At 35.8% G+C, this 16,768-nt stretch overlaps 1 protein-coding gene across 5 annotated transcripts in view; it reads right to left on the bottom strand.

Annotated features, from left to right (window-relative positions):
- Positions 1 to 16,768, bottom strand: part of KCNC2 (potassium voltage-gated channel subfamily C member 2) — a 199,746-nt gene that overhangs the window by 6,432 nt on the left and 176,546 nt on the right. For all 5 annotated transcript variants that reach the window (XR_010411434.1, XM_064590868.1, XM_054506913.2 and 2 more), the window contains exons 3-4: positions 2,906 to 3,833; positions 676 to 840 (exon numbers count right to left, since the gene is read on the bottom strand). Coding sequence is in view for 4 of the 5 variants with exons in the window: in XM_064590868.1 (XP_064446938.1) it covers positions 676 to 840; positions 2,906 to 3,833 (1,093 nt within the window). In the remaining variant the exon portion in view is untranslated. The remainder of the gene's footprint in view (positions 1 to 675; positions 841 to 2,905; positions 3,834 to 16,768) is intronic.

The raw sequence follows: 16,768 nt of genomic DNA, 5'->3' as shown, positions 1-16,768 counted from the left end.
GTGCCAGGCACAGTTGAGTGTGGGTTGAAAACAGTAATAAACGTAAAAGTATTATTATTGCCTCAAAAAGAAATTCTGTAGCACAATTTATAAGTATATAAGTAGCCTTTCAAGTTATGGGGTATACTATTCTATATGGCCAGGGATGTTGGACCTTTTGGTCTTCTGACATTCAGATAATTCATGGCAAAAACTGCATAAATACTGGATAAGAGACTTAATTACAGTGTGTTTAAAACTTTTCTTTGGGGGAAAAAAAAGCCTTATTGTTTTATCAATTACTTATCAAATATATGCATAGAATCAATTAGTGAGTTTTATTACCTGTAGTTAAAAAGATAACTTTTAAGGACTGTTGAGTACATTATATTAAAGAAATTAGCTGAGTGACTTAATTTTTAAATACCCCATTACAATTCTTCCCATAGACTAAGGGAAACCAAAACTATAAAGAAAGAAATAAGGGTGAAATGCCTTTCAGATAGGACAATCAAGTAGGCTGTTATGATATGCACTTTAATGTTTATAATGAGAAAAGAGGTGATGAGGAATGCAAGAGAACATTGCATGCAGGCTTTCCTAGAAAATGACGAAAAAGCATTTATATCACTCCGTATATTTGTAGCACTTAATTTCTAAGTCACCTGTTAGGAGCTGATTAAATTGCATGCCTACCTTTCCTGATCCCTCCATCAGAAGCACACGTGTAATCACCTGTCGTCAGTAGGAAACATGTTTCCCCTCTTCTGTTTTTGTCTCTGGTACTAGAGCGTCTGATGGGGAGCCTTTCTGGGGGTGATAATGGCGGCTCACTTCCTGTACTGTCGTCACCTGATAACACTGGTCACAGCACCATGCCCATTGACAGACAGTGATGGATGAGGAAATGAGACAGTACAAAGAGTTTACACGGAATGTCCATAGTACAGTCACTCGATATACAAAACACAATAATCACATCATGGTAAGAAAAAGGGTTTTCATCACTCATTACAAAAATTTACATGGAGCAAAATGGAAATGTGTTGAGGAGAGAAATGTTCTTTGGGAAGTTTTAATTGCATTTTGGATTCTACCTAACAGGAAATGGACTTTCACAGAACTAATATAAACTCAAAATAAGTGTGATAATGACGTAGCACACACATTAATATCTTACGATTTTTGACATGCTATCTAGTTATTGTGAATAAGAATCTTTAAAAGTGGAACCTATTTAAGGAAAAACTCCTAGGTACGTATTTGGTTTGGGAGTTCTTTAAGACACATGCTTATAATATTTGCAGAAAGCAACTTTCCAAAAAAATCTTAATAAAAATAATCCCAAAACTCACTTTGTGTCCAGGGTCTCCTCTGAAGTGAAAAGTATTTTTGAGCATAACAGTGGAATAAGATTAACTTCTCCAAATGTGCCCTTGAAACAACTGTTTACTTCTATATGCTTGCCAAAGACGTCTGCATCCTATTGGCCTAGATGCTAGCTTGTTATAATAATATTTATTTACCCAGGCTGAGAGTGTGTCCTGTTTCTCATGCCCTTCACAAGGACTATGCACAGGTACTCTGAGAACAGCCCGATGAGACTAGCAACACCAACTAAACTCCACCTTTCATAAAGACATTCTTTGCCTTATAGTTTTCAGATATATTGACAGAATTTGCAGAACAATGTACTAAGTAAGCATAGGGATCTTTATGAATAAAATCTTTAAAAAGCAGTTTAGTTCCAGCCACATTTTTTTCCCATTTACTTTGTATAAACTTCTGGAAGCTAATGAAGGAACCTATGAAAATGTTACCTGCCTTTTTTGTTTGTTTGTTTGCTTGTTTTGTGTAATTGGTGTTATTTCAAAATCATGTGAAAGTATTCACATGGGATTACCATAAGTCACTTTTCTACAAGAAAAAGATTAAATATATCTACGTTATAGGGAATGCACATATCTTAAATTTTCAGAGTGGGCTGAAAGGTAATTAAATCATTCAATCTATAAAATATTTCATCTGTACCAGACACAATAGAGTAGAGAGCACATTACTGACTATCATTGTGGCAAAACGAACATTAATTTACAGTCAGTGTCCTCCAGATTAACTATGGCAATGGAGAGGGGTAGGGATTCAGTAGTAGATCACCCAAAATTCAGTTTGGGAGGGGAACAGAGCCCAATGCATGGTGTGTAAAAAAGGAAATCCACAGGGAAGTTCAACTTTGCCATTGATAAGACAAAGCAGATCATCTACCTCCAGGAAAATGGTGAATTTATTATATTACATAGCATCTTACCCAATCTAAAGGTATTATACTGAATATCCTAAGTTAATAATGAAAATTTAATCAATCCTCTAGAAAATTGCTAGGAATGACTTTTATTATCAAAAAGGCTATCTTCCATATCACCTTTTTGGTGTTCAGGCCATTGAAATATAAGCATCCATTCTTTTTAAGTAACTGCTTCTTGTGAAATAGGTTGAGATGCATGGGCCCACGTGGCAGAGATAAAACTGAGACAAACACACCAAGCCAAATGATAAGGAAATCAACATTTCGAGAATGAAAGATGGAAAATGGTCAGTATCATACCATCACATCGTGCAGGGGAACAAAGAAACATTGGCACAAAAGCAACAAACAGGCAAAAGAAAATATTGGCACCATCAGCAAAGGGCATTCCCACTAAAGCAGGAAAACTCTATAGACCAGCTATGCAGGCTTCTACTTGGAATCTTACTGAGAAAAGCTACAGTCTAGCTGTCTACAAGCCTGACACAAACACATGTACTGTGAAGGGGTAGAACTGAAAACTCAGGAACATTTGCAGACGATGAAAATGGTTGCCTTCTACCTGAGGGACATACTGGTCTATAAAGTGTTTAGTGGCATGCATTTGAAATTGTGCCTTACCTGATCTGTTATGTTCCAGAAGCCGATTGTCTTTGCCCAGACACGTGTCACCCTGCGTGCTGTTGCAGGCCATATTTAATTCTGTCTTGCAAAAAGTAGGTGAGCTTGCCTGAGGGGCAGGAGGGATGTGCTTCTTTCTTTTTCTTGGAAGTTTCTGCTTCGCCATTGCCAAGGAGTAGTACATTCCAAAGTTGTTGACAATGACAGGCACTGGCATGGCTATTGTGAGCACTCCAGCCAAAGCACACAGGGCTCCCACCAGCATCCCTGACCATGTTTGGGGGTACATATCCCCATAGCCCAAGGTAGTCATGGTCACTACAGCCCACCAGAAGCCAATTGGAATGTTTTTAAACTGCGTGTGCTCACTAGCTGAAGGGTCGTTAGGTTGAGCTCCTACTCTCTCGGCATAGTAGATCATGGTAGCAAATATCAAAACTCCTAGAGCCAGGAAGATTATCAGCAGCAAAAATTCATTAGTACTAGCTCGAAGAGTGTGTCCAAGCACCCTCAGACCTACAAAATGGCGGGTGAGCTTGAAGATTCTCAGGATCCTCACAAATCTTACCACCCTGAGGAAGCCAAGTACATCTTTAGCAGCTTTGGATGACAGCCCACTGAGTCCCACCTCTAAGTAGAAGGGTAGGATGGCCACAAAGTCAATGATATTCAAGAGATTTTTGATGAATTCAAGTTTATTAGGGGAAAAAATGATACGGACTAAAAATTCAAAAGTAAACCACACCACACACACTCCTTCTACATACGTCAAGGCAGGATCCGTTTCGATTTCATATTGCAGAACAACACTTGTGCCATTGATGACTGGTTCTGTCTTGTTTTTAACAATATTGAAAGCTTCATGTGTTTCCAGGCAAAAGGTTGTGATTGAAACCAGGATGAAGAATAAAGAAGCAAAAGCAATAAACTGTAGGGGGAAAAGAAGAAATAAAAAAAAGAAACAGAGAGTGATCTGAACTATAGTATACTTTGATCCAAATCTAAGAGCATCGATCCCTGCAGATGAAAAAAAATAAAAACATATTTGGAAATTTTGCTTGGGATGTCACTCAAGTGAAAGAAGAGATGCGTAGGTATCATTAATTAGAGTTGCACATGTAATGCGTTTCAAGTTCTGTTTTCTGCTTATATAGGTAAAACCTTTTGCTTTATGTTGGAAAATAATTTCTTGACTCTTTTGAATAAGAAAATATACCTGTTAAGAGAGCATAACAATCAATCCAAAACAATGTTAAAGGGCAACAGACTGAAAAAAAATAATAAATGTACACAGTGGCTCCAGATATTGTTTCTGATCCTACAAATCTTCATGTATTAGATCATGTTTTACATCTATAAATATAAGGTGCAGTCCACACTGATGAAAATTTGGAAGCCACATGCATTTTTAACCATAAATAAAATGTTCAAGTTGTTATGAGGTATGAACATGAAAAAAATTTTTTTTGAGTTATGTTACAGTTAAATTGTATCAACTTAAGGTGGAGACTTGTCCAAAAGAACCATCTAGAGATGAAGAGTAGGCAACAAGACTGAAGACAGAGAAACAGAATTAAGGAACAAATTAAAAGACAGTTTTCTTTCTCACCTGAAAAAGAACTCCAAGTGTTAGAGGAAAATGCTATAAAACTGTAGGGTTTCTTTTTTATTCAAGTTTTTATTTCATTTCTTCAGTCAATAATATGTGAATACACACATCTACTAACACAGAATAATAATAAAAGCTCTCACTTACATAGTTCTTACTAGTGCCAGACACTCATAAAAGCAAATTACATAATTAACTCATATCAATACTCATAACAGCACTATGACTACCATATTTTACAGTTCTGCAATATTCACACAGAAATTAAGCTACTTTTCCAAGTCATAAGACACAAAGTGATAGAACTAAGACACTAACCTGACAAGTTTCGCCCCCAGTTGTTTTGTTAACTACCAAACTCTTGCATGTTGAACACAAATATGTTGAAAAATTTATTTATCTTGGGGTCGCATACTTCTTAATATTCAAGATCTGAAAACTTAACACCCAGTTTGAGTGAATGGTACTGTTGCAGACGGTACCAGAGGCTTCCAAAGAAGTCAGCAGATTCCTAGTGCTCTCTGCTAATGCTCTCAGATTTAGCACGCGTAATGAGCGCCAAGAGATTGCCTCTTGAATATCCAAATTAAGTAATCATTTAGGAGCAAGAGGTCATCAGTCAGGTGCAGGATAGCCCTTTTCAGAAATAATAGGGTGTATCCAAATCTCAAACCTGTCCCCTAATACCTATTCCTCATCAAGCCATTGAAAAGATCTAAGTTTCAAGAAGAGATTGAAAACTACCTCATTTTTTCCTGGTAGAGTTTCAATGTAAGCGATATACAAAAGGATGAAAAAAATCTCAGGATGGTGATTATCTGCCTTAAAGAACCACCTCAAATTCTGAAGTTGTTCCTATGCAATGTAGCAGTGAGTACATTGTTCATATAGTATTATACAGCATGCCATTTTTATGGCTTTGACTTATTTCCCCATGCATATCTTCCCATTTCCTTTGGTTTTGACATTATGGTTTCACTAATATCTTTCCCAGACATAATGCAAGATGTTAACATGTTCTCACTCAGCTTTCTCTTTGTACAAATAAATATATGGTTCTGTTAAAATCAACTACTTGTCGTAACAGGATCGTTAAGACCTTTTAGATACTTTAAAAGATGATATCTTTCGGAGGAAGAATCAATTATCCTTGATTCATGCATTACTTCTTAATCGGATCACAATTTTATCTATAGATTTGAGAGTCACCTTTGTTTCTGATTCCCCCTGAAATCTTTTTTTGTCTTTAGAGCCCTCCTGGTGTATATATATTGACTCCCCCACCAAGCGACTCCCCACACTCTAGTCTCCAGCATTTCAGACTGAGTGTCAAAAGTTTTAGTGCACACATTCTATCTATGAGGCAGGTACAGAATACTAGGCAGTTAAAGTAAGCTGCAATTTTATTTTATGCTTCTAGTGTTCTTCAGTCAGCATTTTTTCAGCTAACTTTGCAGTCTCAAACTCTGTCCACCCACATTCATGTAGTGAATTGATTGGGACTTCCCAGCATTGCTCTTCCAGAATCTGTTCTAGCTTCCCAGCCTACCTCTCATACAACAAAGACAATTTTCGAGTGTACTTTGATGCTTGTCAACACAAAACACTGGGATCTTTTCCGATCGTACATTTTCCTACTCTTCATTTATTCATTCAGCAAGTACGAATTAGGTGCTTCTCTATGCCAGGCCACAGGATGAGGGCATTAATGTAACCGTAGTTAACAAAACACTGTGCCTGTGTTTGAGTAATTCACAATCTATTAGGGACGCAGGCATTAAATAATTAACCACACAAAAATTATATAATTACAATTGTGATAAATGCAATGAAGGATAGAAAGGATCAAAAAAGGGGGGCTTTATTTTAAGACTGAGGTGTCATAGAAACCTCTGACAAAATAACTGCAGACTGAAATTTGAGGGATAAATGAAGGTTGACCCGATGGAAAGGGGAGACTGGTCTATAGCACAGTAGGAAGTTTTAACAAAAAGTCTGGACTTTTTCCATCTCACTTTCTCAAGTGATGCCTTTACTGAAACACCACAGGAGAAGCAGGTCCTTCCAAATCTGCCTCTTCTGCACGAATTGTCATGATTAAAGCCCAACCTAGCACAGAGACCCTGACTTTTTCGAAGTTAACCTCTTTTTCTGAAGAGCTATAAATAAACCAGAAATATTACCTGGGTTTTAAAATGAGGCTGTAAGGTGACTTTAGAGCAGTTTGGTTGCTGATGGTAGACTTTAGACTTGTTGGCCTATTGGGAGAGTGATAGAATTCACTTATCTTAAATTATTGTATCAGCCCCATTGTTTGGAATGCAGTAAAAAGAAAAGATATATGTTAACGTGGTTTTTAATATAAAGCACTATGTAAACACTAGAAATCATTATTATATATATTTTAGTATACTTTAAAAATATATCATTAGTATCTCAATGAGAACTACTAGAACCTGACGTTTATGTTCATTAAATGAGTTATTATGTTGTCAGAAAAAGGTCAAGAGAGTCAGAAGGTACCACCACACTTGGTGGTTGGAATTTAAGTAACATGAATCATCTTGTTAAACTGCCCATTTTGCCCACCCATATACCTAGAAAAGGAGTTTGGTCATATTTATTAGAACATACCTGGAGAGCTTACACAAATGTGAATTCCTCACTGTCCACACCAGATATCAGACACAGATTCTTTTGTTTGGGGAGAAGGAATTTGCATTTAACAAGCATTCATGGTGATTCCTATACATACTAAAGTTTGAAAAACACTGTTTCACTGTGTTTTCAACTTGATAATACAAGGTTGATAACTCATTATTAAATGAATTGGAGAAGTTTCTAAATTACAAGCATTTGTAGAATCTTCCTAAACCTTAATAAAAATAGTTCACTACCTCTTATATTATAGGACGTTTGTGCCTGTGTGCGTGAGTGTATGTGTGTCTTTGTGTGTGTGTTGTGACATAATTCTGGCTTCTACACAAGTATTGGTGAGTAAACAAAGCAACTCAGCCTCTCTCTATATATAATTCTAAGACACAAAACTTTGAAAATCAAAAGTTGTCTGTTTTTACAAGTCACTTGGAACTTGAATTTATCAATATTTTTATTAGCATTATTTAAAGAACCACATCATGGTTTTGTATTTGTATTATTCTTCATTATAATTTTTATAGTTCTGTATATATTTAGCTTTTACGGACTTCGTAAATCTGCCAGAGTGTGATAATAGTATAATAGGAAAATAAAAAGAGTATAAAAAAAGAAACAAACTGTCATTCTGGGAGAGAGATACTCATCTCAGAAGTACATGAGTGTTTTACTTTAAAAAACAAGCTAGATAGGCCATTTTTTTTTATTAATAAAGTCTAAAATCACTACTAGGTATGGTTTAGAATGAGAGGGCTGTAACAGAGAACCAAAATAGTCTTCATAATAACGTGGTAGGAAATTGGAAGTTGTCTTCTGTCAGCTTAAAAGTGGGGAAGTTGGAAGAAAGTTGAAATCTGGAGAGAAAGAAATGGGAAAGGTCTCTAAGGAGGAGGAAAGGCCCATAGTGGGAGGGGTAAGCAAGTGAGAAATCCCTGTTCAGGTGCAGCAAAGGAACTTTGGGATACGGATGGAGTGTATCAAATTTTAAGATGATGCTTTCTCTGTTATGCCTTCAGTAAAAGGTGGTTGTACAAGAGCCTGGCATTGATGGTGCTTTGAGTGATGAAGGTATTGGGCCATGGGAGGACAAAAAGAGTGGAGCGATCAACCATGGAGGCAAGATACACAGTGAAGCTCAAAAACATAGGAGAGTAAAAGGAAATCAGGAGAAATATAGCCCTTGTGAAAATATTTGGAGACATCAGGAGAGACTGATTTCCCAATGGAATGAAGAATAGGAGCTCAGTTTATTAGGAACTTAGTTTGAGTATCAGATGAAAAAGTGACCCCAGAAGCCTTGAAGACCTAGAGTCATCCAGAGGCAACACTTGGACTCCATTATCAAGGAATTTGTACACTTCAGTTGAACTTAATTCTAAAAGACTTGGATATAGAAAATGTCTTCTTTTTTTCTGACTCAGTAAGTTAAGCTGAACTGGGTAAATAGGTTAGATTGAATAATATTAAGGAAAAGAAATTAAAAAGGAAAGAAATGGGGAAAAAAGAAGGTTTTATTTGTCTCCTTCATTGAGCTGGGAATTGTTTAAGGACTGGAATGATGTCATATTCATTTTTGTACCTCCTGCTTTTGGCGCAGTGGTTAGTATTTAGTATGACTGGCTGGAAGGAGGGATAGAAGGATGAAAGAAGTAATGAAAGAATAAATACATTAACAAAATAATAAGGTAGACCACATTCTAGTGGAAATCTAAATGATTTGAGAAAAAGGAAATGACAGAAATGAAACAATAAAATATGCATATTGAGGCAAAAAAGCCAAATTTATAGCAGAAGCAAATTGAACTGTTCTATAGGTCCACACATTGCCATTAGTAGCTTCCATTAATTCTGCTAATGGAGTCTTATCAAAGAGTTGGGGAAGAAAAGCACATTGCCATCTCTCTCTTTCTCTTCCTCTGTGATAAGACCAGAAACTCTTACAGGCATTAAATGAAATAATGAAATAATTAAAATATTAGAAAGCTTTCTAGAAGGTGTTATCATGCTGACTTAATTCACAGAACTGATGTATCATCTCAGGCAGTTTCAGAAGGGATATATATGTCCTGCTAAAATACTGGCTTGTGGATCCAATGAGTAGCCATTTTTTTTCTCCATAAGCCCAGTGTCCATGATTGGCTAGAGTGCCCAATACTCTGTTTTAATTTAGTTTTGTTTTGTTTCTAATTAGCAACCATGGAAAGAAAGCCCTCAGAGTGCAGTTCTACATAGAAGATATGTCAATCTGCCTCAGTGCAAAGATTTAAGTAGATCTCCAAGTACATAAAATAGGCTAAGAGAAAGAGGGGAAAAGCAGGTCATATTTTTGTTTCATCATTTTCTCTTTCCTCTTAGCATTAAAACTGATATAACTGAACTCTATCTATACCTAACTCAAAAGGGTCAAACATAATGAGGACCAGACTGATTAAGTGGCCTTCCTCTGTGCTCCCATAGCCCAGGATCACTGATGTAGCAATTTTCACACACTTTTCTTACTGATTTCACACATCTAAAAATTGTTCAAAGAGAAGAACTTAATACCTATCCCTAGAGCCAAAGACAGAGCTTCAGTGATGGCAAGAAGTAGGTGCTCAGTTCTTGTGAAATTAGTGAAAGAACACGTTTTTGAAATATGTTTACTTGGTATGTAAAAATTCCACTGGCTCCAACACAGAATCTGTCCTTTAAAAGTCACCTCAAAAAAGAAAAAAAAAAAAGGGAGGGAGGGAGCCTGGGTAGCTCAGTTGGTTAAGCATCTGACTCTTGATTTTGGCTCAGGTCATGATCTCAGGGTTGTGAGATCAGAGGGACTCCGTGCTGAGCGTGGAAGCTTTTTAAGATTTTCTCTTCCTCTCCCTCTGCCCCTTGCCTCTCATGCACATGCATGCACTATCTCTCTCTCTAATAATTAATTAAAAATTAAAAATAATAAAAAATAAAAGTCATCCTATTATTTCACAAGTAAAAACCTCAACCTATATCTTAAAGGGGGAAAAAACCTGAAGAAAAAATTAAACTTACCTCTATTTGATAATAAGAGTCAATGAGATAATTTAATAGTTAGAAATCAACATTTTTAAGACAAGTTACCTAAAACATAGATTTTGCCATGGCCCATGAATTCCAGTCCTTCAAAGAGATTCCCATTGAAGGACTGGAATTCATGGGCCATGGCAAAAAAAAGCCTGAAATTTCTTCTTAACCTTGACAGTCACCTTGAAAATGGACTCCTCACATCAGGAAATTGAGGACACTGAATTTTGTCAATTAAGACTGTGAAAATAGCCATTGATTTAATAAGACATTTAGGAGGGAGGAGTTTTCTTTCCTCCTTGATTTCCTCTCACTTGTAAAAGATGATGAACCATCACTCTTTGCTTTGAGATGATTTCTCACTTGCTCTCGCATCTTGCAGGGACTCCATGTGCTAAAACTAAATGAGTTCTTTGGATTATGGTTGCAATACTTGGTCTGAGATCAGCTTTAAATATTCTTTGTATGTAAATACTGATAAACTTGTCTGGATGATGATCAGGGTTGCCTGACCTCTTGAGTTTTCCTGCGAAGGGCATTAGGTACATTGTACTGGGGTTATGATTCATGGAAGCAATTGGTTAGGATCCCTCTTTTCTCTCAGGGAGCTAATGCTCTGAAAAGGGATCCCAGCACAATAGTTTTAATCAATGCTTGGGAGGACAGTTTTATTTTTATATACTACTATATTTATATAATATAGTTTTTATATAATAACAGTTTTATTTTTATATAATATGCTAGTGGACTGGCTTAGCCAAGAGGAAGACAGCTTTAACAGACAGTTGTCTGCCTTAAGAAGAGGTGTCAGATTTCAGATTAAGTTGTGAAAGCCTGAAGAATGTTGCAGTAAACACCATTTAAGAGTTCATAGTGTAGTGTAGGAATGAAGATCCTTGAAGCAACTATGGAGGAAGATCCTAAATTGCAAAGGTTTGCTGTTACCAGCTTTCAACCCAAGTCAATTAAGCCAACCTATATTATCATAAAACTGCTAAAATGCTGCATCTGGTTAAATAGGCGAAGAGTTTGCTTTATTTGCCTTGTGTGCCCACCCTGCCCTATAATCATAAAGATGGAATGAATTGTAACATTTAGTTTAATATATATATGTATATATACACAAAGGAATTTCAGCGTTTTCAATTCCACATGAGGTATATCTACCTTTAGCTTGCATTTTAAGGACATTATGGATTTTCCAAATGCTTCACTCCTATTATGCCCATTCTGAGTTTCTCTCTTAAATAATTAAATAAAGACATGAACAAGGACTTCCAGTAATGAAGAATCAGAGCCCACAGTGCCTCCCAATCAAAAATTTCCATTTTTAGAAATTTACTCTGGTAAAATTTGTATAGAAAAGTACAAGGATATATGTAGAAAGACATTCACTAAAGCATTATTTGTAAAAAAAAAAAAAAAAAAAAGTAAGTGTCCACGAGTCAATGTTATGTCCATAATATAGCATTACAAAGAATGAGGAAGATAAATATGTCCTGATATGAAATGATATCCAATGAAACATTAAACAAAAAGATGGCTGTGGCATAACATCCAGAGTCTAATACCATTTCTTTCTCTGTGTACAACTAATGCATGCAAATAAATAGCAACACTACACTTTAGCAGTGGTTATGTCTGAGTGTAAGAGTGGCATCTTGTGAATGTGTTGCTAATGGAGAATTATAACTGAGTCTATAAATATCTTTAAAGTTTAAAATTTTTACAAAATTTTTAATCATGTATTATGTTTTATTTTAAAACAAAATTCAAAGAAAATACTAACCAAGAGAGGATTAAACTTGGATCTTCATTCTCAGTGACCATTAAGCTGACTTTATTACTCCATAGAAATTATTTATTGGCAGATTACCATTTTTCTTCTTTTCTACAGCACCTTCAATTTAGCAAATGCTCTTAATTATGTATGTATTCAAGTCTCATATACTAGCTTTGCTGTAATTAACAAGAATGTGGTGTTGTTCACAGAACTGTGGTCTCTAGAGAAAGAAAATACTCTCTTTCATTAGTAAGACTATCCTCAAGTGCCAACCAAGTAGGGACAACTAGAGCCTGGTGTCTGCTGGTTCCATGCAGAGTTGACAATTACTTCAGCCTCTTTTGAGGCTGGTAAAATCAACTTCTCTTCATTCAAGTTTTACTGTTTAAAAGCAGTTTCACAAACTTTATTTTTTTTTTGATATTGAATTAGATTTTTCCTCAATGGGGATACCACACACATACATGATTACTAAATGCAGAAATCAGTGAAGAAGGTGAAGAAGATTAAGCTAAGGTAACTGTAGATAATCATATGTGTGTTTAAAACACATTTTATGTTTTATATTTATATCTATGTGTAAAATGTGTTTATATGTATAGATAGATATGTATGATATACATAGGCATAGATTATATATAGATATGAATATATTATATAGATAGGTATAAAGTAGAAATAAAACAATATAAGATTTAGATTTCTCAAATCAAGAAATGTACCCAAATATTATTTTTGGCCACTGAAACTTATATGATCCCTGATAAATATTTTCCACCATGTTTTTATCTTATCCAATATAAATGCACATCATTCTCTCTACATTTTTTTCTATGCCACAGACTGATTTCCTGAAAATTTTATTTGGCCTATCCATTCACACCCAAGTGTAATTTTTCAGGATCCAGGCAAGTGAGGCCTATACATAACGTTAGTATTATCACAACAAATTACTGGTGTTCAAAGTTAGGTAACTGAATTTAAAAGTCATCAAATATGGGGGCACTTGAGTTGCTCAGTCTGTTAAGCATCTAACTCTATTTCAGCTCAGGTCATGATCTCAGGGTTGTGAGATCAAGCTCCACATTGGGCTCCCTGTTGGGCTCCGCACTGGGCATGGAGCCTATTTAAGATTCTCTCTCTCCCTCTTCCTAACCCTCTCCCCCTCAAGCTCGTGTGCATGCTCTCTCTCTAAAAATAAAATAAAATAAATTAAATAACATAAAAGTGTAATTAATTTTTTGCATGAAAATAATTTTTACTATTTTTTATTAGAGTAAAGAAGAATTTTACACTTTTAGTCATAAGAATAACAGATTATAAATAGTCATTTCATAACATAAACATAAAAATAGGAAAATTGTAATTCCTAAATTCCAATTATTGAAAACTCCCTCCAAAATTTCCATATTTAACACATATTAATTTGTCTTAAATTTATTTTTAATTGATTCAATTCATCTTGGAATAATATGACCTATACCACCATGATCTAGGAATACCTAGGAGGTCACATTTTTAAACCCTATTGACTGTAAGTCCTAGGCTAACAGTCACTTTCCAAATTAAATTATCCAAGAATCCTTGGTTTAACTTAGCTGCAAGTGAGGGAGGTAAAGAGAATGTTAGTTGAAGGTGAAGGGAGGTGACTAGTTTACAAACATTTGCTAAAGATTTGTTGACTCTGATAAGTCTGTTTTTTCAACACAGTGGCACTGTGGTTAAAACCTACTCTACAGAGTGCCATGTATTCTAGCTTGCTGGGGCACCTGTGCTGGTCCAGATCCCTGTACGAGCTTCAGTCCCAAATGTTTATCATTCTCTTTTTCCATATCTGCTTGATCAGTAATCCTTTCTAAAACATAACCATATTCAGAGAGCCAAGTCCTGAGAGTCTTCCAAGACCATCCAAATCTCCAATGGAGTGGGCCTTTCCCCCTTCTTCCCCACATTTACATATTTAAATTAGGGCTTTAGTAAGCATTCCTTTTTCCTCAAGATCATTTTGTTTGATAGATATTTGTTCTTCCTTGCTATGAAGCCTGGGTCAGGACACCTCCAATCTACCCTAGTCTACTTTAGCAAGTATGCCTATGTGGAGAGAGGATACTGGAGTCTCAGTTCCTCTTCTGCCTGAAAATCTTGGGTGCTCTTACAAATAGTTGCAGATTCTTCCCAGAGTCAAAGTTTCTGTATTCCACAAAACAAAAGCCCCTGGGTAACTGGTAATTTCATTACAAGAAGCAAAAAAGTCATATTTAAAATAGGGAGGGATTGATTGGCTATGTAATTGGAAATCCAATAGGGTCAACTTTGATGTCGTTTGCTTAAGCAATTGAGCTATATCAACAGCTATCAGAGTGTGGCCTGGAACTTCTAGTGGTCCAGAGACCCTTTTCTTAGGTCTATAAAATCAAAATTAGTTTGAAATAATATTAAAATATTTTTTGCTTTTTTCATTCTCATTGTCATACCAGTTTACAGAAGAGTTTTCCAGACGCTACATGATGTGGTATTACAACAGAGTGAATGCACCAAAAAGACATGAGAATCCAGTCCACTTTCTATTACATCAGACATGGAAAAGATAAGCAAAAATGTAAAACAATGCCACTTTTCTCACTTTACTTTTCCTCTTCTAGAAATTTTATTCTTTTTAAAAATTTATTTTTCTAAGTCACGGAGATGTATGGCATAGGGAATATAGTCAATGATATTGTAATAACTATATGGTGACAGAAGGCAACTAGACTTACTGTGGGGATCATTTCATAATATATACAAATATCAAACCACTATTATGTATACCTGAAACTAATAGGATATTGTATGCCATTTACACTTCAGTTAAAATTTATTTTCATTAGGGGCACCTGGGTGGCTCAGTTGGTTAAGCGACTGCCTTTGGCTCAGGTCATGATCCTAGAGTCCTGGGATTGAGTCCTCCATCGGGCTCCCTGCTCAGCAGGGAGTCTGCTTCTCCCTCTAACCTTCCCCCATCTTGTGCTCTCTCTCACTCTCTCTCTCTCAAATAAATAAATAAAATATAAAAAAAATTTTTTTAAGTTATTTTCTTTTTTCTTTTTTTTATTATTATGTTATGTTAATCACCATACATTACATCATTAGTTTTTGATGTAGTGTTCCATGATTCATTGTTTGTGCATAACACCCAGTGCTCCATGCAGAACGTGCCCTCTTTAATACCCATCACCAGGCTAACCCATCCCCCCACTCCCCTCCCCTCTAGAACCCTCAGTTTGTTTTTCAGAGTCCATAGTCTCTCATGGTTCATCTCCTCTTCCGATTTCCCCCCCTTCATTCAAAAAAGAAGATAGCAGGAGGGGAAGAATGAAAAAAGTTATTTTCATTAAAAATGTTCGCTCACATTACTGTGTTATGTCCTAATCCAGGAAAATAAGTATTTCCTAGGCCTTCTATAAATATTAATAGGGCCTACTGGTAACTCTATGCAAAGATCACAAGGTCTCCAAGTCAATCTTCAATACAATCATCTGCTTTCTTAGATTATAAAGTAAAATAAAAACATGCATTTATTATGTTAATAATTTTAAAACTGTCATGAATGAAATGAACACTAACCTAAGGAATTCTCAGTAGTCACAGAAATCTGGAATAATCAAAAATATCTGCATCAACTGCTCAAATACTAGAATCTCTTGAAATTTAGTAATCTTATCTACTTATATGATTCCAATTGCCATCAATGAAACAGTGATAGCTCAAATGTCAATCTCCAACTTATACCTTTTTTGTGTATGATTTATCATAATTCCCCCAAGTCCACAAAGTTCTTCAGTCTCAATTAAATAATAAATGATATAATGACAATCAAAATAATAACTCTATTAGTCTGGGTTCTCCAGAGAAACAGAGACAACAGGATATATATAAGTATACAGAAAGAGATTTATTATGAGGAATTAGCTCACATGATTATGGAAGTTGAGAAGTCTTACCATCTGCTGTCTGCCAGATGAAGGCTTAGGAAACCAGTGTGGTAGTACTGGTCCAAGTTTGAAGAACCTCAGAACCAGAGTAGTCAATGGTGTTAAGTCCCAGTCTGAGTCTGGTGACCCAAGAACCGGGAGCTCCAATGTTCAAAGTCAGAAGAAGATGGATATTCCCACTGAAGCAGAGAGTGAATTCACCCTCCCTCTAACTTTTTGTTCTATTGGGCCCTTGACAGATTGGGTAATGCTCAATCACACTGGTGAGGAGATCCTCTTCACTCAGTCTACTGACTTAAATGCTAATCTCTTCCAGAAACACCCTCACAGACACATCCAGAAATGTTTACCAGCTATGTGGGCATCTGTTAGCCCAACCAAGTTGACACATAAAATTAACCATTTTATTAGTGAAGGTTTAAAAGACACTTCAAAGTCTACTTGCCTAATATATCACTCAAATCTGATCTTGCTATTCTATTATATATTTCTTTATTCTGAACCATCATTTATCAGTTAACCAGCTTAGTACTTAGATTACTTTTCTTTCTTCCCCAATACCTTCATCTGTTGTATCACTGAATCCTGTAGATTCTCAGACTTGAAATATCTCTAGTGTTTTTCTCCCTTCTCTACATTCCCAGTGCCAGTGGCCTAGTTTTTATTTTACCTTTCATTAGTTTTTCCTGGGTTACTAGGAATAAGTACTCCTTCAAGGGAACAAATGTGATTATGTCACTCATCTGCTTAAAATAGTTTAATGGCTCCTATCACAGGATACAAAATGTTCTTAATACGTCATTCAAGAA

The sequence above is a fragment of the Mirounga angustirostris genome, unplaced genomic scaffold, assembly GCF_029215605.1.
Source record: "Mirounga angustirostris isolate CCGP_5_RB_7025 unplaced genomic scaffold, mMirAng1.0.hap1 SCAF_5, whole genome shotgun sequence".
Taxonomy (NCBI): Eukaryota; Metazoa; Chordata; class Mammalia; order Carnivora; family Phocidae; genus Mirounga; species Mirounga angustirostris.
The sequence above is the reverse complement of the archived record's forward strand: the minus strand, read 5'-3'. Positions and strand labels throughout refer to the sequence as shown.